At 41.1% G+C, this 23,328-nt stretch overlaps 4 protein-coding genes, 1 long non-coding RNA gene and 1 other non-coding gene across 9 annotated transcripts; 1 reads left to right on the top strand and 5 right to left on the bottom strand.

Annotated features, from left to right (window-relative positions):
- Positions 1 to 1,003: 1,003 nt before the first annotated feature.
- LOC142942391 (uncharacterized) lies at positions 1,004 to 4,117 on the bottom strand. Of its 2 annotated transcripts, none has more exons than XM_076084691.1 (3): positions 3,926 to 4,117; positions 3,216 to 3,392; positions 1,004 to 1,660 (listed from the first exon to the last, which is right to left on the bottom strand). In XM_076084691.1, exons 1-3 carry the CDS (start codon positions 4,023 to 4,025, stop codon positions 1,323 to 1,325), a joined length of 615 nt encoding a protein of 204 aa, XP_075940806.1. In that variant the 5' UTR covers positions 4,026 to 4,117; the 3' UTR covers positions 1,004 to 1,322. The 2 variants fall into 2 exon arrangements, with proteins under 2 accessions (XP_075940806.1, XP_075940814.1); XM_076084699.1 differs by having other exon boundaries at positions 1,004 to 1,645; positions 3,926 to 4,110.
- A 1,273-nt stretch (positions 4,118 to 5,390) lies between these two features.
- On the bottom strand, positions 5,391 to 11,639 carry plbd1a (phospholipase B domain containing 1a). Of its 2 annotated transcripts, none has more exons than XM_076084630.1 (11): positions 11,455 to 11,639; positions 10,750 to 10,972; positions 10,260 to 10,343; positions 9,605 to 9,746; positions 8,916 to 9,056; positions 8,158 to 8,302; positions 7,821 to 8,021; positions 7,557 to 7,697; positions 7,276 to 7,461; positions 6,909 to 7,015; positions 5,391 to 6,788 (listed from the first exon to the last, which is right to left on the bottom strand). In XM_076084630.1, the coding sequence occupies exons 1-11, from the start codon at positions 11,522 to 11,524 to the stop codon at positions 6,612 to 6,614; spliced, it is 1,617 nt and encodes a 538-aa protein (XP_075940745.1). In that variant the 5' UTR covers positions 11,525 to 11,639; the 3' UTR covers positions 5,391 to 6,611. The 2 variants fall into 2 exon arrangements, with proteins under 2 accessions (XP_075940745.1, XP_075940755.1); XM_076084640.1 differs by having other exon boundaries at positions 11,377 to 11,479.
- A 172-nt stretch (positions 11,640 to 11,811) lies between these two features.
- On the bottom strand, positions 11,812 to 11,884 carry trnar-ccu (transfer RNA arginine (anticodon CCU)). Its single transcript has one exon. It is a non-coding gene; the product is annotated as a tRNA-Arg (tRNA).
- A 254-nt stretch (positions 11,885 to 12,138) lies between these two features.
- On the bottom strand, positions 12,139 to 17,793 carry pick1 (protein interacting with prkca 1). 2 transcript variants are annotated; one of them, XM_076084662.1, is made up of 13 exons: positions 17,715 to 17,793; positions 16,929 to 17,001; positions 16,507 to 16,618; positions 16,267 to 16,395; positions 15,471 to 15,537; positions 15,231 to 15,320; positions 15,081 to 15,134; positions 14,833 to 14,895; positions 14,571 to 14,704; positions 14,369 to 14,461; positions 14,187 to 14,237; positions 13,909 to 14,053; positions 12,139 to 13,680 (listed from the first exon to the last, which is right to left on the bottom strand). In XM_076084662.1, exons 2-13 carry the CDS (start codon positions 16,967 to 16,969, stop codon positions 13,418 to 13,420), a joined length of 1,242 nt encoding a protein of 413 aa, XP_075940777.1. In that variant the 5' UTR covers positions 16,970 to 17,001; positions 17,715 to 17,793; the 3' UTR covers positions 12,139 to 13,417. The 2 variants fall into 2 exon arrangements, with proteins under 2 accessions (XP_075940777.1, XP_075940768.1); XM_076084653.1 differs by lacking the exon at positions 17,715 to 17,793 and adding an exon at positions 17,496 to 17,653.
- A 2,950-nt stretch (positions 17,794 to 20,743) lies between these two features.
- On the top strand, positions 20,744 to 21,845 carry LOC142942375 (galectin-2-like). Its single transcript, XM_076084674.1, has 4 exons — positions 20,744 to 20,941; positions 21,088 to 21,167; positions 21,296 to 21,467; positions 21,651 to 21,845. The coding sequence occupies exons 1-4, from the start codon at positions 20,933 to 20,935 to the stop codon at positions 21,795 to 21,797; spliced, it is 408 nt and encodes a 135-aa protein (XP_075940789.1). The 5' UTR covers positions 20,744 to 20,932; the 3' UTR covers positions 21,798 to 21,845.
- On the bottom strand, positions 21,068 to 22,160 carry LOC142942383 (uncharacterized). The gene is made up of 3 exons (XR_012951598.1): positions 22,130 to 22,160; positions 21,554 to 21,790; positions 21,068 to 21,443 (listed from the first exon to the last, which is right to left on the bottom strand). It is a non-coding gene; the product is annotated as an uncharacterized LOC142942383 (long non-coding RNA).
- Between the last annotated feature and the right edge of the window lie 1,168 nt (positions 22,161 to 23,328).

The raw sequence follows: 23,328 nt of genomic DNA, 5'->3' as shown, positions 1-23,328 counted from the left end.
ACAGCCTGAACCGGTCTGAATCAGCACTGCTGGGTTTGTCAGGGTGACAGCGGAGAGGCCGTGGGACAAGCAGGTGTGTTGAAAGCGAGACTTGTGTGTTGATGTAATGATAAACGGTCCAGCAATAGAGTCTCAGTTGTGTCTTTACCCTTTAACGCTTTCCCCACTCAACACCCATCCCTCTGACACAAAATTAACGTTTATTAGTCAATTTTTTGCTAAAAGGAAAAATCCACCCTCAGATTTTTTTATATATCATTCAAGATGTACGTTGAGTTTTGTTGTGGTGGAATAGGCGGTACAAATAAGCCTCCTCTTTTATTGGGTGGAACTGACACATTTCAACACAACATTCTTGAGATAAAATCACTGTAGCTGTGTACTCTACGTCATTACATTTGCACTGTTATCCATGGGAATAAGAAAGGAACAAACTGGCCCCAAGAGTAGCAACACATAGGCTCTGCCACAGTGTTTATTTTGATACTGTCACTTGGGGGCGCCAAAGTTTTCCACTTTTACCCATATAATGGCTATAAAAACTGTTTTGGGTGGATTTTTCTTATATGATGTTTTAAATACAAACAGCATGGGCTCATGCCTTTTTGTAATTTGCAACACACAACCATCACCTTCTCCTGCCTTGTGGACAATGATAAGTCACAGATAGTTATTGTCACAACTACATGGATTGTAGTGTGGGAGTCCTCCTTTTAGAGCTATTAAAAACCCAGCTTTCTCCAAATGGAATCCAAATAATGATATTGAATGTACTCTTCTTGACTTTACTTTGAACAGTTCTCCGTTAATGTTTAGATGTTGCCTGCAGGAAGCTTATTGATTGAGAAAGTTTGACAAAATTATTTACCATGTAAATACCCTTTTCTGCTTTAAAGACTATTTCCAAACTGTACTTGTCATAATATAGCGGAGATCTGAGAATATTTCTCTTTCGCACCACAACAATGCTACCTTGTCTTCAGAACATCAGAAATATCTGTAATGATTTTGGTCTTGTGTTTTATTAAATGATGTTTGAAATATTGCACAAGATCAGAGCAGTTTTTTTGTTTTGTTTTTTAACAACTTTGCAATAAAGTACAATAAACTATAAACAGTCTTACATGGTATAATTGGACACCAATCTACAAGAATACACTTGTATTTCTTCAAGCGTTGCAGTGAAATCAAACAACAGTAGTAGAAAATGATTTCAAAAACACAAAAGAAAGAAAAGTTAGAGGTAGAAAAGAAAAATATCCAAAATTTGGATTTAACGAAAATTCCCCACACTGAGCAGAGTACACGCAGTGGCAAAAGCCCTACACAGTTTTAGTTGTAACTAAGACAGTGCCACCCAGCTCTGTGGCAGGAAGTGGGATCCTGTGTCCCCTTGCTGTGCTGCATGTAGGCAGCCCTCTAAACCCCTCTGTCCCAGCATGCTTTGCGGGGTCGCTGCTCGCCGTAAAGCCCTCCTCCCACTTATTGCCTGTTTGGGCCCCGAGGTGCAGGTGAGAACAGGGTGAAGGGGTCCATGCTGCTATCTGCAACATCTCTGCCTGGCCGTTTCTTTCTGAAGGCGGTGGTTGGCTTTTGGCAGGTGGCTCTGTTTTCTGGAGAGGCTCCTGTTGCAGCCCTGCTTCCTCTGCAACACAGACAACTGAAACATGAGCATGTCACTGAATACGTGAATGTCACTGAATATCCAGACTGAATTGAATATATTGTGTGATACGATCTCCCTGAATACATGTGTGGACTGAAATTGAGCACTGATTACCTCACAGAATTGCAGATACCATTTACTTTTAGTCAAGAGAACCATTTTATATACTGTGGCAAAGAGAGAAAAGGAAGCCTGATGGCCCCGTAACACAGAAAACACTATAGAATACGACCAAATGCCATGCAGCCACACACCTCAAGTATAACAATGTAGTATACTATCCGGTATGGAAATCTGATTTTATGATCCACATATGTATTCGACTTTGCACTATATTCCTATATTTAGTCTACTAGTGTAAAAACACCTCTAAACATTACAAGCCAAGCATCAGTCTTCTGCATTACATCACGTGTGAAACAACAATGACGTGTTTCACAACAAGTGAATGGGCTAAGATGAATACCTCCACGCTGCTGATCTTATTTACATTATTGGTTGTCCTGTGGATAAAGGTCTATTGACTCAATGAGGACAAAAGCATGCTATTGATAAAGTGAACCTAGTTACTCCTCAGTCCTGACGTTTTTTATTTTTTATTTTACTGGGTTAAGACTGCGCAGGAGATGCATTCCAGAGGATGAAAATGGTTTTATCAATGAAGCACAAAAGTTATAAGAGCTATTCAAAGGAGTTTCCTTTTATAGAAGCAGGCTGAGCACATGGCTGTCACAGTTATTTTATATGTAAGAGTTTTAATAAGCATTATTTACAGAGCTAATGCACACAGACATTAGCAGCTTTCAAATATCTGGCTTTATGGACACAATATGATGTCTCTCTGTCCACCAGGCTGCACTCTTTCATAACATTGGTATATGACATTGGCATGTCTTTTTTATCAGCATATGTGTTGGTGTGAGACCCAATGTGTCCTGCCTAACCAAAGGATGTGTGTTGAAACCAGAATAGCTGCTGAGCGAGCAGGGCTGACCCATGGGACGCCTGAGAAGAGAACAGAAACTGTGGGGTTTCTACTGTGATGAACGTCACACTTCACCACCTACCCGCCTGCAACCCCACTTCCTCCACACACTGCTCATGGTCTACTTCATGGACTACAGATGCTCGCTCTGCATGTTATATACAAAGACTTGACAAACGGCTCTGATAAAATACGTCATTAAGGAGGATTTAACCCAGGATATGAGTGATCAATTATTATCTCTGAAAATTGTATTTCTGGGGCTTCAATTATACACTTCTTTGCCTGATAAATGTTTGTAGCTGATAAGACAATTCATTCTATTTCAGCAGCTGCTTCTACAAGGAGGACCAGTTTTGTTGTCTAAACGTCAATACTGACATTTATATTTTCAAAAGTAAAGTCACAGATTTCTGAGGCAATAAAAAGACTAAAAGAATGCTGAAGAAATAGTCTTTTCAGCTTCTGAGGATCCTGGGATATGTTGGCCTTCAATTGAAGAATTAATTCACGAAGAATAAGATAAAATAAATCCTATGAGTCATCAATGCCATTTATCTTTACCTGAGGTGCTGATGTGCCTGGTCTGTCGTTTGTATATGATAAACCAGAGAGATAGAGCCAAGATGGACCCCAGTGTGGCCAGCACTACAAATATCCACAGAGCCGGACTCAGCAACATCACTGAGTGGGCTGTGGGGGCCGTAGATCTCAGCTGGACCACAGTAGCCAGAGGCCGCTCTGAGGGGAAGAGACTGATCAACTACCTCAACATTAAAAATAGTTTACATTTTCAACAGCCGTACAACCCAAGTTATTATTTAGAATATGAGCACACACTGGGATTTAGCAGCATTGATTGTTTCTGTAGTTCTTAAAGGAGCAGGACTGCAGAAAAAAAACACCTAAAATGTTTATTTAAGATCAACGGAGGTATTTTATCGTAAAGCGGGAGCTCTGTGCCTTCCCTGTTTTTTACTAATCAGTCCATATATTCAGGAGCTGCACACAGGTGTAGTCACTTGATTGCTTTACGTTACGGTCAAGTTGAAAACAACACATCACTAAAATTTGCGATGGCCAGGAAGAATTATTATCAAATCAAGTGACCGAGAGATGTCAGGTCAAACTAGAGTACATCTAAAAAGAGATATTTTGAGACTAGAATATGACAAAGCAACTCTGCTCAGAAGGTAGATAAAGAAATCTAGAGGATTTCTTCAGAAGGGGAAAAAAAACAGACTTCGACGTCAGAGGCATTCAGTGAAACTCACCTGTTGATGGTCCTGGTTCAGGTCTGGTTTCGGACTCTAGGATACATGTGCTGACGAGACTGTCCCACCTTTTGCCAGCAGGACAGTCCTTCTTGGCCATGGCTGAAGCAGGGCGAGGAATGTGGAGACTGTCTGCTGTGTTACCCTCCCCTAAACTTGTGTGTGTGTGACACAAACTGAAAAAAGTAGCTGAAAACAGAACACTGTGAGTCAGAGGAGGGGTGTGAAGGGAGCATTTATGAAATGAATGCAGAGTGCCTAACAGACGTTTCAGTTCCTCCATTTAAGAGGAAAGGGTGAATCACTACAGTGTCCCCGGGGGCAGACAGAGAGAGCTTACTGTGTCTCTGTTTCAAAAACAAAAAAGGTCCTGACCTTCAAGCTCCTTAGTTTGGATAAATTATTGAATGACGGGTAATAGTTAGTAGTAACAGGTTAGTAGTTTTAGAGCTCCTGTTTGATTGACTGCAACATTTCCATCTCTAATTCACATAAAGGCACAGGCCTACAACACATCTTCCTCTTCCATGTAATGCATGGCAGCCTATAGCCTAAATTATATGTGCAGATTTAACTTGGACGCCGTGAGATTTGCGGTCGACTTCTCTACTTCCACCATGCAGGTGAATAATTCAATAAATTGACGATTATTGGCGGTCCAACCCACTTAACATCGCACCATATACTTGATAGGTGAGATGATCAATAAACAAATATAATAGCCTTTAAATATAAACAGGTTTTCATAAGCTATTGTATAAAATCCCCTGCTGGAGGATAACCAACATTACAGCAAGCCACTCTTATTCTGCCTTAGAGACCCTGTGCGCCTGCACGCAGTTACAGACTTTCTCGTGTGTATATATACTGTAGTTAACTCCCCTCACTCGTCAGTCTGATCTTCAATATTTGTTATCAATAGCCTTTGTTACAACAGTGTGCGTCAGTGACAATGTAAGTCATCATGAATAATGTCTGATGTTATGTCCTCGTGGTGCTATGATACTAACAGTCAATGATGTCGTGTTAAGAAATTGAGATGGTAATTAGCAAGCTATTTGCTTAGCTCACGTGGTGCTTGACTCAGTCAATGAGAGGCTATGTGGCCCAGTGTATGTGCAACAATTTGTTATCTTTATGCAACTTCTTGGTTTCGACCTCACTCAGACAGTCACCACGATCTTTACCTTGAATGCCATCCACATATCAATAAAGTCATGCGACGTGTCCGAGGGAGGCTTGGCTCACCGCCCATAAAAGCATCCAGGTGAAATGTGATTTTTCATGTGATCTAAACATTTCAAACTTGTACTGTTACATAATTACCCAAAGTATGTCCTCACCTGATTTCAAGACTTTGGACCAATCATAACTCATGATAAGGAAAAATGCTACAACATTAGTGGGTGTATATATATATATATACATATATATATGCAGAAGATTAAAGACAGGACTGTGCTGGTACAACTGTAAAACTTTAATAAACAATCAACACATGAAATGATGGCATGATACAGATGTGCAGTATTACACATCATATTACAAGAAACACAGGCTTGTAATAAATATATCAACCTGAGCTATTTTCATTCTGCACAGTATAAGAAATAGATGAATATAAATATCAGCACTAGAGAAGATCACAGCCCTGAGTTTGACATTGCACTGATTTATTCATTTACCATTGAAATGATGGTGTTTGCATGAAGACATTCAAGCATTTAAAGAAGGATTAAATCATTTTAGTGATTTAGTGCATTAATTCTGCATATTATAAAATCATTAAGTTGCTGTCAGTGTTTAAGGCACAAATGGCTGCAAGTATAAAAAAAGCGTACTGGTTTCTAATGTATTCCAAATTAAATAACGCACATGAGACATATAGGTGTTAAAATACTGAGTTTAAATCTGATTGGCAGTTTGACATCCTGCATTTTATCAGGTGGAAGGAGGTACTGTTAGTCAAAAAAGCTTTTTTTGGGACGCAATTCTTAACATTAAAATCCATCCATCCATCCATTTTCCTCCGCTTATCCGGGGTCGGGTCGCGGTGGCAGCAGGCCAAGCAGGCTGACCCAGACTTCCCTCTCACCGGCAACATGTTCCAGCTCATTCTGGGGGATCCCGAGGCGTTCCCAGGCCAGCTGGGAGATGTAATCCCTTCAGCGTGTTCTGGGTCTTCCCCGGGGTCTCTTCCCAGTTGAACATTAAAATAATGTTCTCAAAGATTTTCATTTAAATAAATGTCTGTTAAGTCACTATCTATCATAGAATGAGGTAACACAACAGTGATTGAGCCTATGGACCAGTGATAAAGCCCTTGCATTATTACAAACTGGGCGTCTGTGTGCGACATTCCCAAGAAGAATCCCAAAAGGCGCACGCCGTTTGGGATTTGGGCCCTCTGGGAAGTAAGATTGAAAAACAACTGCAACAACTGAAGTAAGATGGAAAAACAACTGCAATTACCGCTTATTGCCACGGTTGCCGCCAAAGAGAATGAAATTGGGAACTTTGAGATTGTAACTTTCAGCAATAATTAAATCAAAAATAATCAGTGTGTAAACAGATGTGCGAAGCACAAAAGAAACATCAGATTGTACCTTTGACTCTCATCGTTCCCTACCCCGAAAGCATCAGACAGACTCTCGCTCTGTCTCACTCACACAAACACAAACACACCTCAAGGCTTGAAGAGAAGAGGCTGCATCCCGATGAAGGTAAAGTTGTAGTACAGCGGCAGACCCTGGTGGCTGATGTTGCTGAATTTATCCCAAAAGAACGGCGGGAGTCCGTCCTGTGTCGTTGGCCCGTTCACTGCCTCCGCACGGAAGTCCTCAGCCATGTGGAAATCTGTCACCTGGACGGAGAACAACACAGGAACCAGAGAAACTCTGAGCTAAAAGGCATTCGATTCTACAAGTGACCTCTCGTTACTATAATACAAGATCACTGTGGTGACGGGGTGGCACTGTGGTACCTTAGTGTCATAGCAACCTCCTGGTGTAGGCTTCTCTGCTCTCAGGTCGGCACGGCAGCAGATGGTCTTGCAGGAGTCACCCTTGGAGTATGGATCCTTCTTGTAGTCTGAAAACCAACAGACAAACAACAACAGTAACATTACACATGTGGCCACAAGTCCTCTTCTGGGCTGATAAGTAAATCTTTATTTAAAATGTGGGACCAACATTACTATGACTGACTATGAGGATTCATGATTACCTGGCGAAGCAAGTTCATTCAGTTAACAAACATGTCAATGTTTGTTTGATCATTGTGACTTAGTTGAAACGGAGAACCAGCTGAATGCGAGTCAGAAACTACCAAAAGCAGACAGAGCCACACACCATTAGACCTCATAATGTGCTTCAAGGAGTCCAGGTCCTTGACATCAGCCTGGTCACGGCGGAAGATCTTGGCTCTGGGACAGAGATCGTAGGAGAAGTCTTCTCCATGCTCCTCCCACATTTCTCCATAACCACTCAGCGTGTAGATCTTGTGGTGGAAAGGAACGTTGTAGGACGGCCAGTAACCTTTGGTTAACGAGGGCAGAAGGAAAGACGAACTCTACAAACGATCACATGAAACAAATACTGTAGAAAAATAGAAAAACAAGATCTGTTGTTACCTCTGCGCAGAGCCTGTGTCTGGTCAGAGTACTCCACCAGCCCAGGGATCTGCTCCACCACAGTCAGAGCGCCGTCATCAACACTGTGGCCCAGCTTCACCTTGCTCCTGTCCAACACCATGTACTGGTTGTTGTAGGTGCCTACACAAGCAGAGCCAGAGATGTCTTTTAGCGGCTAATGTCGCCTCGAGCACAGATGAGGACCAGGCTGAAGAGGTCTGGTGAGTTCACTTCTTTCTAACTACAAAATATATAGTCACTAACCAGAGTTGTGCATGGAGAATGTTTTTGCCCACTCTTCTCCAGTATGTGCCAAACTGTGAGCCAGCCTGACCCTCTGCCACGCCAGGAGGCTGTTGGGAGTGATTGTGCCAAAGAGGGAGGTGTTAAAGACATTGTTGGTGGTCTGGGTCATCATCAGACCACTGCCCAAGAGGTAGAAGTCATCCAGAGACACAAGGAAACCTGAAGAGGAAGATTAAGCTGAGATACTGACATACTTGACAAAAGTTGTGTGGAAAACTGATTGCAAATCGCTACAATTCCACCATTGTCCTTGTTGAATGATTCTTGCTAAGGAGAATTCCTGGGGCCTTCATACCAGGGTAGCTGCTGAAGGACAGTTTCCCGGTGGCTGTGTGGGGCTCAGTGATGTGGAAATCCCAGTGTTTGTAGATTCGCATTGTAGCAGCGTATGTGTACCAGCTGGAGTGGGCAAACAAGAGGTTCTCAAAGCCGGGCAGCATCTGAGGAGGAAAACAGTGAAGTGTGGAGTTAGACTCAACAGTCAATACGATGTTCCTGTGTCAGCAGAAATGACTGGAATGTGTGTCGTAAATGTGGCAGTGCTCAACAATGCAGCAAAAAAGATATAGTAATATTTCTGCTATTACTGTTACTAAATATATTTTATGACAGAGGACTCACACTTTCTCTGATACTAAGGCCTGTTTCTTACCCCACACTATACACATTTTCACAAACACAAGAGTGAGTGGGAGTTCTTTGTTTATGTAGCAAATTAAACTTTCACTACACAAAAATACACTACTGCGTCTCTGGGAACAGAGTGCTGGTCACAGAGGAGCACATAGCACTTTTATAGACTAAATTCTTCACTAATGCAAAGAGAGAGCCTTAAAAGAAGATGCAGGATGAAGAATAATATTCTCTCATTCTGCCAATGCACCTGTGTATTTGTTTAGGAAATTAATTTATAGTTTGTAACTACTTTTTTATTAAATTTAGCACATTTAAGTCAATCATCTGATTACAGCTGTTGTTTTACTGATATAAAACACATATTGTGCACGGGAGCTTTGAGGAACACCCCTCACTGTACATGTCTTGACCTCTGACCTTGATGAGAGCAGAGCAGTGTCCCATCCCTGGAAGTTTGTAGTTTCTGAGCGGAGGGTTGGAGGTGGGAACTAAGGCTGGGATCAGATCCAGCAGGTCTCCCACTGCATTCAGGAACTGGACGGCAAACAGGGACAGCGGCTATGGGAAGGAGGCCAGATAAACAGCTGTTTGTCAGAAAACGAAAATGAGTAGTAGTGTTGCTTCCATAGTGAGACAGCCACTAATCTAAAAATAAATATCTTACAAAACAAGTGATACGCTTAAAATGACTGAAACCATGAGCTATTAAGAAACATTTCATACCAAATCTGCACTATCCAAGCTGCAGTTTAACTTTATGACCCAACAACAATCTGTTACCTGGCAGAGCAGCATTTAAAGCCGTTATATGGATCTTAAAGTGGAGTTTATAGTTTCCATCAGATCCAGATTATTCCATTTATATATATTTATTCTTAATTAGGGCACTTCTATGTTTTATCTTTACATATGCATACACTTGAAACCTGAATTTGAACAGTTGCAGTTGATTATTCTGTATTTTCCCATTGATTTACACCTTTTATGTATGTTGTTTAATTGTTTTTGTCTGTCCCCAAAGGGCTTCAATGCTCATAAAAGAGCCTGTTTAAACAAGAGTTAAATTGCAATGATAAGATAATGTTGACGTTATGTGCCCTTCATACCTTTTTTCCCTGTTGCTTGGCCCAGTGTGCGACTCCCGCTTGCAGTCCATCCATCTGAGCCACGATGAAGCCTGCGTGTTTCCACAGAGGATCGGAGCTCTTGTTCAGTTTTACCTGCTCTCTGGTCCATGAGTCCTGCTTCCTACAAGCCCAAGAGTGACATTATTCATCATAATTATTCACTGTAAAACATGACCAAAAGCTCTGCAGATACATGTCAATGAGCTGACTTGAAAACAATCCAAAGTTACTTAAACAAACAACAATATTGTCTCTGTTCTCCTTTTCCTGCTGAATTTGACTGTAATCATTTTCAGGAATGAACTACATTAAACTCGGGTCAAGAGCAGGCGAATGCCATCACAGACATCTAACAGAGCTTAAATATCTGGCCACAGGCTGAGCTGAACTGAACAATTCTGAAATGAGGATGTGAGAGATTGTGACAGTACTGTGGGACTCAGATTCTACTGTATATAAATTACTACTGTATATAAATTGTTTGGTAATACTAATACTACTACTACTAATATTATTATTATTATTATTATTAATAATACTGTATATAAATGTTGATACTGTGTATTCTACTGTATGTGACTGCGGTGCTGCTGCTGTGGTTTTAATGTTTTAAAGGAAAACGAAACAGACTCACGTCATGAAACTCTGAACTGGGCCGAGGATCTTTGGGTCGTGGATCAGCTGCGGATACATGTTGGTATAGTGGTCCATCATCTGCCTGGGGAGAAAGAAAATGCATGAATACTCAAATAATGTAATCAGAATGAAAGAAATACAGTATTTACAATGTTACAACCACGTTATTGATAATGTTTGATTAGTCAGTAGTTTATTATCGCTAGGATTTTATAGTTTTACTGCATAGTGAGGGGGCTGTCTATCATTTCTTAATTGTTAGAGAAGGTGACAAAGGTCAAAGTTCATCAAAGTTTCTTATCTCCAAGTTTCTAATCAGACGCATATATGATCAACATACTAACCACCAATATAATAATATATAATAATACCAATTTGATTACTGATATTAGTTTAGTTTTAATAATCAGATGTTGAGGTAGAGGCATGAACTCATGATGAGGACTCGAGAGGAAAAGCGAGCGTGACAGCACATTCATCACACTTACTGGGCAGTGAGGAAGCCTTCGAGGTAGCCAGCCAGGAAGAAAGTCACCTCATCAGTTTCAGGGGTCTGCCCATACCCGGCACGGATCTCGAGGACGCTCCAGCCTGTACTCGAGAGGGTATCATTCAGATAACCGTAGGCATCTCCTTCCGTCTCCAGCACCCCTTCCTTCAGCAGGACAACCTTGTGTTGAGGGTCCCAGTACACCGTGGCTGCTGTCATCGCTGAGAACAAATCATACACCAGTAAGAGGACATGAATAAAACAAAATGGCTATACAAGGTTAGGCTATACAAAAATATTAAGTTGGGGATATTGACTCCTAGGATCACAAGACTAGATGTCCCATTCACTAAAAATATCCCACCCTGCATGTCTGAATTATGTCCTTCTCTTCTTTCATAGTCTAAATGTTTCTACATTTGCTTATATTACAATTGATTTAAATACATAAACCAAAATGAAGGTTAAAACTAAACATGTCAGTGGAAGGAGCCCTCGTGAGTGTGGGGATTACCCTGTATGTAAGGTTAAATAGCTCAAGAAAACAGGCTATTCAGTTCATTTCAGAATCATAATAGTTGACAGCGAGTCAGTCAAATGTATACAGAAGTGCATGCATGCTTACAGCGAACCACATTTTGTTAAATCCTGAATCGATCCTGACGCAACAACCCGTGATTTCATACAGACGTGGCTTACTTACTGTCCGGAGAGGCGAAGGTCGTAGCCACAATAAATAACAGAAGGACATACAGCCTCTTTGGTAAACGCATTGTTGTGTTAATGCCGTTTAAAGCTAATCTAACTGCAGAATAGAGACGCGGATCAGTCACAAATAGCTCAAGGCGAAGAGAAAATCTGACATATGGCGGAAGGAAAGTCCGAGTAAACCTGAGTGAGCGGAGCGTTTCCTCATTGGCTGCTGAGCGGAGGGAACGGGAACAACGTAATATGTCCTTGAAATAGAAAATGACACACAGTGCTAAGTATCATAAGCAATGGAAATAGTTAAAAACCATTTCTGCCTATTTTATTATTTTTCCACAATAAAGAAAAGACTCACCCCAGATGGGACTCGAACCCACAATCCCTGGCTTAGGAGGCCAGTGCCTTATCCATTAGGCCACTGGGGCTTGGCGGCTTTCCCAACACACCATGTAAATATTTATACGCATCCATATGCATTACTTACACAACGGCAGCAATTAAATTGTAACTCTCTGGAAATGGCTACTGGCTTTTTTATGGTACAATCCGATAAATAACATTCTACGTTTCAGCCAATAAGCTGTTACGTTAGGTGACTAAGGACCGAGCTGTGTAAATTGACACAGTAGCTCTTTCTGATTCATTACGTTCCAGTTATTCAGTAAAAGACAACAACACGAACGATATGTTTGTTTTAATTCAACACATGGTGTAGTCGTTGATGACTGCAGGACAGTGTGGTGCCTCCCCCTAGTGTTCCCAATAGTAAATCATGAAAATGCACAAAATCATCTTATCCCCTGAAGGCAACAAGGAGCCACAGAAGAGGAGAATTATATTGACTATAAAATAGAATCCAATCTTCTAATTAAAAGCTTTTAAATATATATTGACAAAAAGAATAAATAAAGTGGAAATGACAATAACAAATAAAACAACAGTTGATACACCCTTTCCCTTTGTACACAGTTATTTACACAGTTATTTACGGCAGCGGTAAAGATCTGTGAGTCCATTACCTTTCTCCTCAACAGAAACACTACCATTGCTGGAATGAAAGAAAACAAACATGCTGTTGACAAGGAGAGAGCAATTCAGGTGTGTTGCAAGAGAGTTAGAAAAAAAATAAACACATTTTGACTTGAAACGTGCAGTAAAAGAAGGTGAAACAGATTAAAAAATAGACTTTGGTTGTGAAGCTTTTCAGAGCTCGACACCAATTGCAGACTCTCCCTTGTGAAACAACTAAAGATGTGCTCAGAAGAATAGAAAAGAAAATGTAACAGCTTCATGTAACAAACTTCATTCAGTCTTTATCTTCAGCAATACCGTCAGATGTTGTATCCAGTAGTGTCATTTGTCATTTGTTTGTTAAGCTGAGAAAGTGTCACTTAACATTCACCACAAAATATCATTTTTGGTAGCTGAATAAATCCCTGTCCAAAAAATGACAAGTTTGTAGCAAAGAAAATAACAAAAAACAAAAGTTAATATCAAGATATAACTTTAACAATCCACAATATGCACATTGACACGCAGCCCCGGCCCACCAGGCTTCATTAAGAGCTAAGAAGGCACACCTCATAATCTCATCACCTCACGATCACACAAATCCTGTTCTGCCACATTAAAACCCCTCCATAGCGTTCAGATTGAGCCGACAGTCAGAAGTATGGTGAAATAATCGCAAAGCTGTTGATTTTAGAGTATCCAAAAAGACAGAAACACCACGAAAACACGAACATACAGCATTATAGCAGCAACCTTTAGTAGTATTCACCATTTAAACTGCTTTACTCCACTGCAAAGACCGCTGCTTGGTGAGTGCATTGACATTAGATGCAAGTGAAGAACAGTTATGTTAGAGGGGTGGACTTCATCTCACACAACACACACGCACACACACACACACACACACACACACTCACTCACTCACTCACTCACTCACTCACTCACTGTCATTCGTCATCGATCAGTTTCTCAGCGCCATTCTCTGCTTGTCTCTCTGTGCTGCTCCCTCCTTCCTCTCCTCCCTCCCCCTCCTCCTCCTCATCATCATCTCCGGCGTAGGACAACGACTGGCTGCCGTAGTTGATGGTGGTGCGGGAGAGGTCCACTTCAATGGGGAAGACATCCGCCTCCTTCAGGACGGCGTAGCACTCGTCGTAGTAATGGGACATGCCTGAGACGAAGCGCTGCAGCTGGAACACAATGTCCTGGACTGCAGGTGAAGAAGAGAGGAGGGACAAGAGAGGATCATCTATGTTATTCAGTGAACAACCAACACTGTTAAAATGTGCTTTACATGGCGAGTGAGTGACAGACATTCTCCCATTTCTGTTGAACAGAGAGAAGCCGATCAGACAGATGTCACGGTGTACCACTAGTGCGAGTTTACAATCGACTGAGAAGGTAAATGGAAAAAAGCACAACAACAACAACAACAGACCGTGTTTCTGGTCCAGCAGCTCTATCTTCTCCAGAACGTCCTTCCTCATTTTGGCAAAGCGGGCGCGAGCCTCCTGCCGACACCGCAGCACCAAACGGTATTCATAGTTACCGGTGCTGACCCGATACAGGGGCTCTCCCATGGCCTGTAGGAAGAAGCCCACCAATCACTGCTTCAGGTGATACGAGAACAAGACTCCTCCGAGAGACGTGCAGCAACACATTTATATAAATGGCAACCCCTTAAATCTTGTGTGTAGAATGAAAACGAGAACTCACAATACTGCTGTATTCTTCATCATCCATCTCCTTCACCTTCAGGCAGTACGACTGAAACACACAAAGAATCCATTCCGTCTGTCTGTAGACCGATCGTGAGCTACATCGGTCAGATTTACAAGTGATGACACCGTGTTGAGCATCGCACTGGAACCAAGAGGCACAGAGTGCTGCTGCCTTACCAGATATTCAAACTTCACATCCAGGTACTTGCGGATGGTGAGCTTCGTGTCGGGTATGGCCTTGTGAAGGTACGTGTTCAGATCGTGGAGCATCTGCACAACGAGACGTCAGACAGACCATACGGTGATGTTGGATTAACTGCAGACATCCTCACAAACAAGTTCACAATGGTTTCAAAGTCAATCTTGAATCCGTACTCACAGGTTTGATTGTCTTTAGCAGCTGAATACCGTATTTCTCAATGTTGCGGTGAGCGTCAGCAAACTTCACAAAAGCCTCGCTGGCTGCAGCTTGAGGCTCTCGCACCCCGATGACCGAGAAGACGTCGCCAAACGCTGGAGGGGTAGAATTTAGAATACAGACACATCAGACACTGAAGCTCAGACAGATTGAGATCGGCTAAGAGGATCTGGTTTGTGCTTTTCTTCTTTGCTTGAGTTTGATTTTGAACACAGGAACTCACCTCTGTGAGTTTGAGAAAGCTCAAAGAAAGCTCTGAGCAGTCTCTTCGTGTGCTCCATCAGCCCTACGAGCAAACACAAGAATGAAGCATCGGTTTGAACAAACAGGAACAGGTGACTCTTTACAGGAACTCACTTTAACACAGTGCATCTGATTAAAACGCCACATGAACAGTCACCTTACTGATCACACTAAACTACAACACTTCAGTTCACTGAAGGCCAGTGTTGAAATTAGATTATTCTTCACCTTTGTAGAGCTCTGCTGTTTTCTCCAGCTCCTCCAGTCTCTTGACCAGTCCATCTGTAGAGTGAATCCACGGGAGTTGAGCTTCATATCGATCCACATAAATGCACTAATACATATACAGCATGCTCGTAATAATAATAATAATCTCACCGTTGCATAGAATAGCTCTACTGAGTCCAAGAGCATCTGCTGTGCCTGAGCTCATATTCTCTACCAGGCGATGTTTGACCTTTTTCAGCACTGGAAGACACAGCGAACGTGTTCAACGAACACAAACAGCACTGAATAAAAGTTACTGTGATGAAGGAAGAAAGCTATTCACAGCATTACAATACATAACCCACATGCAGTAACATGAACGGACTGAATCACGACTAATAGAGGAGATACCTATATCCAGCGACTTCCCCTGTTTAGGGTCCGCCTGCAGTTTGTTGTAGTGGATTACTGCTTCTTCCTGTGAAAATCAACAACAACACAAACGTACATATTTAAAAGTAGACCATCTCTAGAGGACAAACTGTATCTGCCATTCATTTAGTCTTATAAAATCTAAAAATGAACCTTTAAAATACAATGCGTTATCTTATTATAGGAGGTCAAATTGATAATGTGCAAACTTTTCCAGCTTCATGGTGCCGACGGTGAAGGTCATATTGCACATTCATTTGCCCTGAATGGGAAACAGCAACACATTCTGATCCTTTAAATCCCACGTTGCACCTCGTCTTTAATCCATCATGCAGTCGTGTCCAGTCATGGAATTTTCTGGGTGCGAACAATGGATGCCTAAATAAACACAGACGCCCTGCACTGGTGACGTTATACTAAACGCGATGGGCTATTGTCCTGACCCCTGCAGCACCGCTTGCCGAGCCAGTAAAGTCCCTCTTTTCCAGTTTGATGGCGAGGTTGCATCCACAATCTGCAAACTTTCGGACTATTCGCTGATAAATCTTCGGCCCAGGTGGGACGCAGAAATGTAAGTAATGTCCGATTCCTTTTGCGTGTTTCTATTCATCTCCATATGTGCTTGAATTTGACTTTTGAACTCATTAAAAAGGTGGTCATTAGTGGTGTGGAGTTATTATAAATCTAGATTGTATATCCAAAACATCGTAGAAGAAGTAAGTAATAAGCCATCTGAGAGTTTCCTGGTGGGAATCCATCCCCAGTATTTGTGTACCTGCACAGCTTGAATCATCTTTGCCACCTCCACTTTGGTCTTTCCCTTCACTGGTTTCCCGTTCACGCCTGTGATTTCATCCCCTGCTGCCAGTGTCCCATCCAGAGCTGCTGGCGTGTTATCAAAGACCTGTAAGACACCAGAAACCACATTAAAACAGGTACCAATGACACAGAAACACTGTATGTTCTTACATTTTATACTTTAGTGAATTGTTCAGATCAATTGTTCTGTACATACCTGAACAATGTAGAGACAAGGGCAGTACTGTGCTCCACCACCAATGCTGATCCCAATAAGGTTATTGGCATCTTTCTTCAAACACACAGTACCAGGTACTGTTGGTATCCCCCTGATGAGGACACACACGATACTTTGAGATTTGTAGCATTTAGTTGATCCTGGTTTTGCATTTTAATAAGTTCAACTTTGTAGTATAAAATCCTACAAGTTCATAAACATTTAGTTCAATAATGAGAGGAAAGTTCAATCAGGACTCAGGCTCAGCTTCTGTTTTAAGGATTTAGTGATATCTCAGTCTCAACATGGTTTGATTAGTCAGTAACTGTCCCACAGTCTAAACTGAAGATTTAAAAATTGACACACTGAAACATAACTGAATAGCGCAGATCACAAAAAGGGGAAACCTAATTGGGACTCACAGTTTGTCCTCCTCCAATTCATAATCCATGTCTGTGAACATTGCAGGAAAGTGTCAATCCTGTCGCTGTGAACCTGTGAGTGATGAACACACATCACGTTAAATACTGTGAGACTGTATTAAGACAGACACAACAAGACGGGTTTATGTTAATTTGCTTGCTCAGTTTGGGCTAAAACTACAACAGGTGATTTAAAGTGAGCTCATGTTGGTGGAGAATACAATACAAGTATCAACTGGAATTGATCCCATAATAAGACAGATGATCCCACTGATGTCAGAGCTGTCAGTGAAACACGCTAACGTAGCTGCTGCAGCATCTGGATGAACAGCTGCTTACTTTCAGTGCATGCTAACTAAAGCTACCCGATGCTGCCCAGTTAAATGAGTCTGAACGCGCAACACGTACAACAATCAAGGCGGTTTGACGACTGATATATTTCTTTGTAGTGACGGAAAGTAACAGAAAAAAGGCTTACTAACGTTACAGTAGCTAGAACGTTAGCAGCTAACGTAACGTTAGGCTATTTGGAAGTGGAATAGCAAACATATGCCGAAAACGATTTACCTTTGTTTGACTTCGCACCAGTTTCGTGTACAAATGTCACTTAGTATGTAAACAAAGCGCAATGTATTTTTTAAATCGCTCCCTTTAGTCGCAATTATCCTAATTTCTGGATCCACTTGCAGCTCCTCTGTTTACTTTATTTTGTCACTTCCGGCAGAATAGCGGAAGTTGTTGTAGAGAAAGACCATTTTTTAGTCGGAATACTAGAGATATTTATACCTGTATCTATATTTTTCTGGATTGGTATAAACGTTGTTATCAACCAATATTAAGCCCATGTTATTCCTTCAAAGAAAGTCTTCAATGTATAATCTTGGGGTTATACTGCCCTCCAGTGGTCACAGTCGGCAACTGCAGCATTTTAATTTAGTCAAGTTAGCGTCAATATACAGACATAATACCACACTACCACTTCCGGTAGTACTTTCAAACTCCACTGCCTAAACTGAAGCCATCCGAAATGAAATAACAGAGTGTTCACAAAATATTAATGTATATCATAAAATACACTTAACAGAGCCGTTCTGACGAGCAAGGCGATTGTCACGTGACCGACGTGGGTACACAAGCTAGCACTGCTACTGCTAGCAAGCCCTTTAATTTTTTTTTTCAGAACTGATATGCTTTTGGCAGAGTCAACAAAAACACTCATCAGCTTCAATTCTAATGTATTTGCAGTTCCACACTACTTGAAAACGACCACTAATAAAACGAATTGTATTTATATATATATATATATATATATATATATATATTGCCCTCCAGTGGCCAACGTCCGGAACTGCAACTCGTTAATTTAATGCAAACATGACAGCACTTCCGGTATATACTTTCAAAATAAAGTGATCAAGCTCTCTCAGCTACAACGTTGAAGATGAGCGTAACAGATGGATATGTAGCCGAAGCTAGTTTTTGGTTATGTGAGGATGTTACTGAAATGTAGCCCTCTGACAATTGTGATGTAACACTTACCGCAGTTCCATACTGTGAACGCTTGAGGTCGACTTTTCAAATACATATTTATGTACCGCCCCCAGTGGCCACAGTCTGGAACTGCAACTCACTAAATTCATATAAATAGCATCAATGGAGACATGGCAGTACTTCCGGCAGATACTTTCAAAGGAAAGTCATCTCCACCTAGTGTCCACTACGACCTGCAAGACGATGGTCACATATGGAAGCAGCCGTAGCTAGTTTTCGATCCCTTGCTAACTATGCTAAGTAATTTATACCCATTCGGGCAAACACAAACGTATATGATTCCAAATACACTCGATTTAACCTCTATCTCCACTTTGTTTCAAGGCAGCAAACGTACTTGGCAATAAACTGTTTCTGATTCAGAATTGTGGGTTGTGTCGGCCTCCCGTGGTCACAATGTAGAACTGCAAGAATATAATAAAGACAACGTCATTGCAGACATAGCAGCATACTACCACTTCCGGTATGTGCTTTCAAAATAAAGTGGCCAAACTGAAGCATCTAGAAACGATAACATAAATCAATCGTCTTCGTAGCTACAGTTCATAAAGTCCATGAGGGAAACTACGACGATCAAGGTGGTCATCTGACAATGTTACTGATAAGTAGCACAATTATTATTTTACTGTAACAGTTACCACATTTTCACACTGTGATAACTTGAGGTCCAGGATTGTTTAATGATTGATAACCATGTCCACCAATACACATGATCCGTATTGATATCTGTGTTATTCTCACTGATGAATATATGGAGTTTGAGTTTTAAATTGTAATAACTATACAACTATTATAGCATACAATAACAGATTATTCTAACTGACAGTTTGGCCCCTATATTTTGAAAGTATTTACAGGAAAAGTTATTTAGTCAGCATTGACTCTGATTAGATTATTTTAACATGTGACCTGGAGGGCAGTTACACCAAACCTTTAGCACAGATCACATTTGTATAAGGGACAGTACACACGTTATTGGGGTGGAGAGGAGGGCTGCATCTTTTATTTAATTTAATAAAAAGCGACCCTTGTATTTTTGTGACACTCTACCTGGCAACCGAACTTCCAGACATTTGAAATACGAAGCGCACCGTTACATCAAAACAAACGTTGACACCATCGGCAAATTAAAGTCCATTGTTCGCCGAGTCACAGACGCATCTTGAAAATAAAGAATACATATAAATTATATCAGCTTTTCTGTCGCCTGTATATGGCTGCAGTTTATCGTTTGTTTTGGAGCAGCAGCGGGAGACTCGGGGTGAACTTTTTCTTACGGAGAGCTGAGCCAAAAGCACCGGCAAATATGAAAACACAAGTTTATCAGTAAAGCTGCTGCTCACCGACGTGCAGCACTGCTCTGATGCGGAGCCACTGGGAAGCTTGTACGCACAGCTGGTTCAGTGTTTTACGACCGAAGTGATAGATGTAGATCAGTTCAGTACAAAGAAACAGGAGAGAGTATGATTGGTATACGGCTTCAAAAAATAATCGTAAAATATGAATTAATTATTAAAGAGACATCCAGCGTTATTGTGAGTGTGGTGTGTGTTTGTGTGTGTGTTGGTCTCTCCTGATCATGCTCATTCTCTCCACCTGTGCCAAATCACCTGCCCCTGTTTTTTCCCTCTGCAAATCCCACTCATTTCCACTCACTTGCCGGCAATCAGCTCATCACCCCTCACATACTTATACTCCCCTGTTTGCCCTGTTCCAGTTGCTGGATTATCGTTTGTCCTTTTCCCTCCCCGTGGACTCTTCGCTCTTGTGTTGACCCTCTGCGGTCCACGGTTTGTGACTGCCTTTTTGTGTCCAAGCCCTTTTTTGTGACTTTGCTTTTTATTTTTAGTTTGGATTTTTCACTCTCCCGGTTGGAGTAGATTTTGGTTTCTGTTTTTGTCTGCTTAAGTGCCCAGTAAAGAGCCTTGCATTTCACCTCACCTTGTGTCCTGTGCCTAAGTCTGCGCCTGAGTCTCTGATGCACTCCTAATCCCACACGGTAAACCGTGAACCGTCACACTATTGTAATCAGTAATTTATTGCGGACCTTCCTCAACGTGCACAGTGGCTCCCAATCAAAACCTATTTAAATAGCTCTTGGCAGAGTAGTTTGTTCAAACAGTATTATCACTGCCAGCTGGTACTCGCAACGTGTTCTGTGATTAAAGAGACAATCAATCTTTTTTTTACTAAATCAGTTCAACAGCAATGATTAAATCACTGCATCTGCATTGAAAGGGCTACTTGATTATCATGATGATCAACGGGTCACATTGTTACGGTGACCCGTCCTATCACTGAATCCTTTGTGCTTCACATTATAAATTGGGAGAAACTTCACAGTCAGGCTACTTTCTTGTTGTCTTCTAGGTCAGAAGGCTGCTTGTGTGCCAACACCATCCTCTTACATCTTCCATTTGCTCCAGGACTGTCCACCAACACCAGCACCCAACATGAGCATGGTAAGTTTGACTGCTTTGTTCTTGTTTCTATTTAACTTTGCTTCTGTAATGTGTAGAATACAAATATGAGAACCATTATAACAGCAATCTTTTATTTTCTAATTAAATGGTTTGTTAATTCTGAACTGCAAAATTGTGTTTCTCAGCAACTTGAATTGAAGAACGTGATTATAAGAGCTGGAGATCAGCTGAAAGTAAAGGGGGTAATTCCACATGATGCTGAGAGGTGAGCCAACCAAACCCATAACATTTGTTTGATATTAGCTTCTTCACTGAATAAAACGGTGATATTTATGCTGTGCAAACGCATCAATATTAAGACTACATCTATTGTATAATCTCTGATCCACTCAGATTCGAGATCGATCTCGGCTGTGGTGCAGACGACCTGGCGCTGCACTTTAACCCTCGTTTCCATGACGACACTGATGGAGCCGTTCTTGTTTGCAACTCAAAGGCTGCTGGTTGTTGGGCCGTTGAGAAACGGGAAATACACAACCCCCTACAGAGGGGAGCAGAGGTCAAGGTGAGGCAATCTGACTGAAGGGAGAGAGAATGTGTGTATTTTGTAAAAAAAAAAGAAAATCCCAAGAAACTCATTTCCTCACTTACCTTTAGTGATATTTCGCCATGCAGGGAGATTTTGTTTGCAGAGATTTTGAGATGTCTGCTAAAATGAAAAGGTTTTACTGTATCTTTTCTCTTTCAGATGGTGTTGAAGCTGACTGGAGACATGTTTGAAGTGGAGCTTCCTGATGGACATGAAGTACAGTTTCCCAACCGTAATAACATGGACATCATCAGCTACATCAAAATCACAGGAGACTTCAAACTGACTTCCTTAAAGATCTGCTAAGAGACACATTTGCTGTTACACATGCATGACATGTTTATCGGTTTGGTTAAAGACAAGACTTTGAGACTTCAGTCATTGTAAGAAATATTAATCACTGAGATGTAGATGTTCAGTGAACTGGAAATGTATCTTTATCTAAAAATGTCCTGTTGTGCACAAGAATATAAATGTTTATATTCAAATGATCTTGTTTTATTGTCTTTGATGGGTTGAGGCTTAAAACATACAACAAACACTAACTTTACATACAGTATCAGTCTAGTTGTGAGAGAGCAGCAGACCAAGAGAGACAACAAATAACTCTAAAAATAGTAACAGCCCACTGAGATTACCTGTGTAGCCTGTGAGTGGACTTCTGCTGCCATGTGACTGAAAAAATAAACAGTCAAGAGAAGTGACCTGAGATGGCTTCGTGCACATAAAGTAATATCTAATAGGACCAATGTGTCACTTTTATCAGAGAATACACAAGGATCTTTATAGTTATTACTGATTCAACTTTATCTCCAAAGAATGCATCATTGGGAGTCATTTGATCTGACGGATGCCATTTCAGTTTAGGTAGTTCTGTTTCACAAAGTTTTCAGCTTTTGCTGCGTCCAAACAATCTCAGTAAGATTTTACTCCAAATCTTTGCTCTTGTCACAAATTCTTTATTTGATCAACTTCATGTTCTGTGTTTCCTCTTCATTTTCTTTATCGGTGTCCTTATTCATGTTTGCAACGGACTCTTTATTTCACCTCTTCACATCATGACACGTTCATCTGCATTTTCACAAGACAACAAATCCTTCAAGATTAACTAAGTTTATGACGACCATGGGTTAATCTTAATGTTATTGAATATCTGGTGTTCAGATGATTAATATCAGTAATCATCTGTGGAAGTTTCATGGTGATATTTATTAGTTAAAATCTTTACCCTGTTCATCTGTAGTGTCTCCCCTTAACTACTGATACCTATTCTATTATTACAGGGTAAGGCAAGGCAAGTTTATTTGTATAGCACATTTCAACAAGGTAATTCAAAGTGCTGTGTATATATGTGTGTATGACCCACCAAGCAATAAGATGCATGTTTGGGAGGAAGTTAAGAGATAATTTCTACTCTAATTATTTAACTGTACCTATTCTATTCCTACTATTACAGGATACAGTATGACCATAACTGAGCAAAAATCTGGACATTTCAGAGAAGATGGAGGGCCTTTTGCATCACTTATCTGATGTGATTTTATTTCAAAATGACTTTATTACCAACAGGAAAACTACAATTGTTCCCTTATAGTTTCAAGCTATAGCCGCTTAAAATGACTAGACGGTACATCTGTGTGTTTACTTCAGGACAAAGGTCCAGTGGACAGTGCACTGTCATGGATATTCATCACTGGACGCTCGTTTATGGCCTCATGGCTCAACCTGCCACCTAGATGTCACTCACTTGTGTTTCAGTGTAATCCACATTTACAATTCCAAAGTCCTTAAAATGTTTAAAGTCGTCTCCCTGACAATTGTGTTTAACGAGCATTAC

Source organism: Anarhichas minor, unplaced genomic scaffold (genome assembly GCF_050575085.1).
Source record: "Anarhichas minor isolate MPS153535 unplaced genomic scaffold, ASM5057508v1 ptg000007l, whole genome shotgun sequence".
In the NCBI taxonomy this organism is placed as follows: Eukaryota; Metazoa; Chordata; class Actinopteri; order Perciformes; family Anarhichadidae; genus Anarhichas; species Anarhichas minor.
This window is presented reverse-complemented; position numbering and strand designations above follow the sequence as displayed.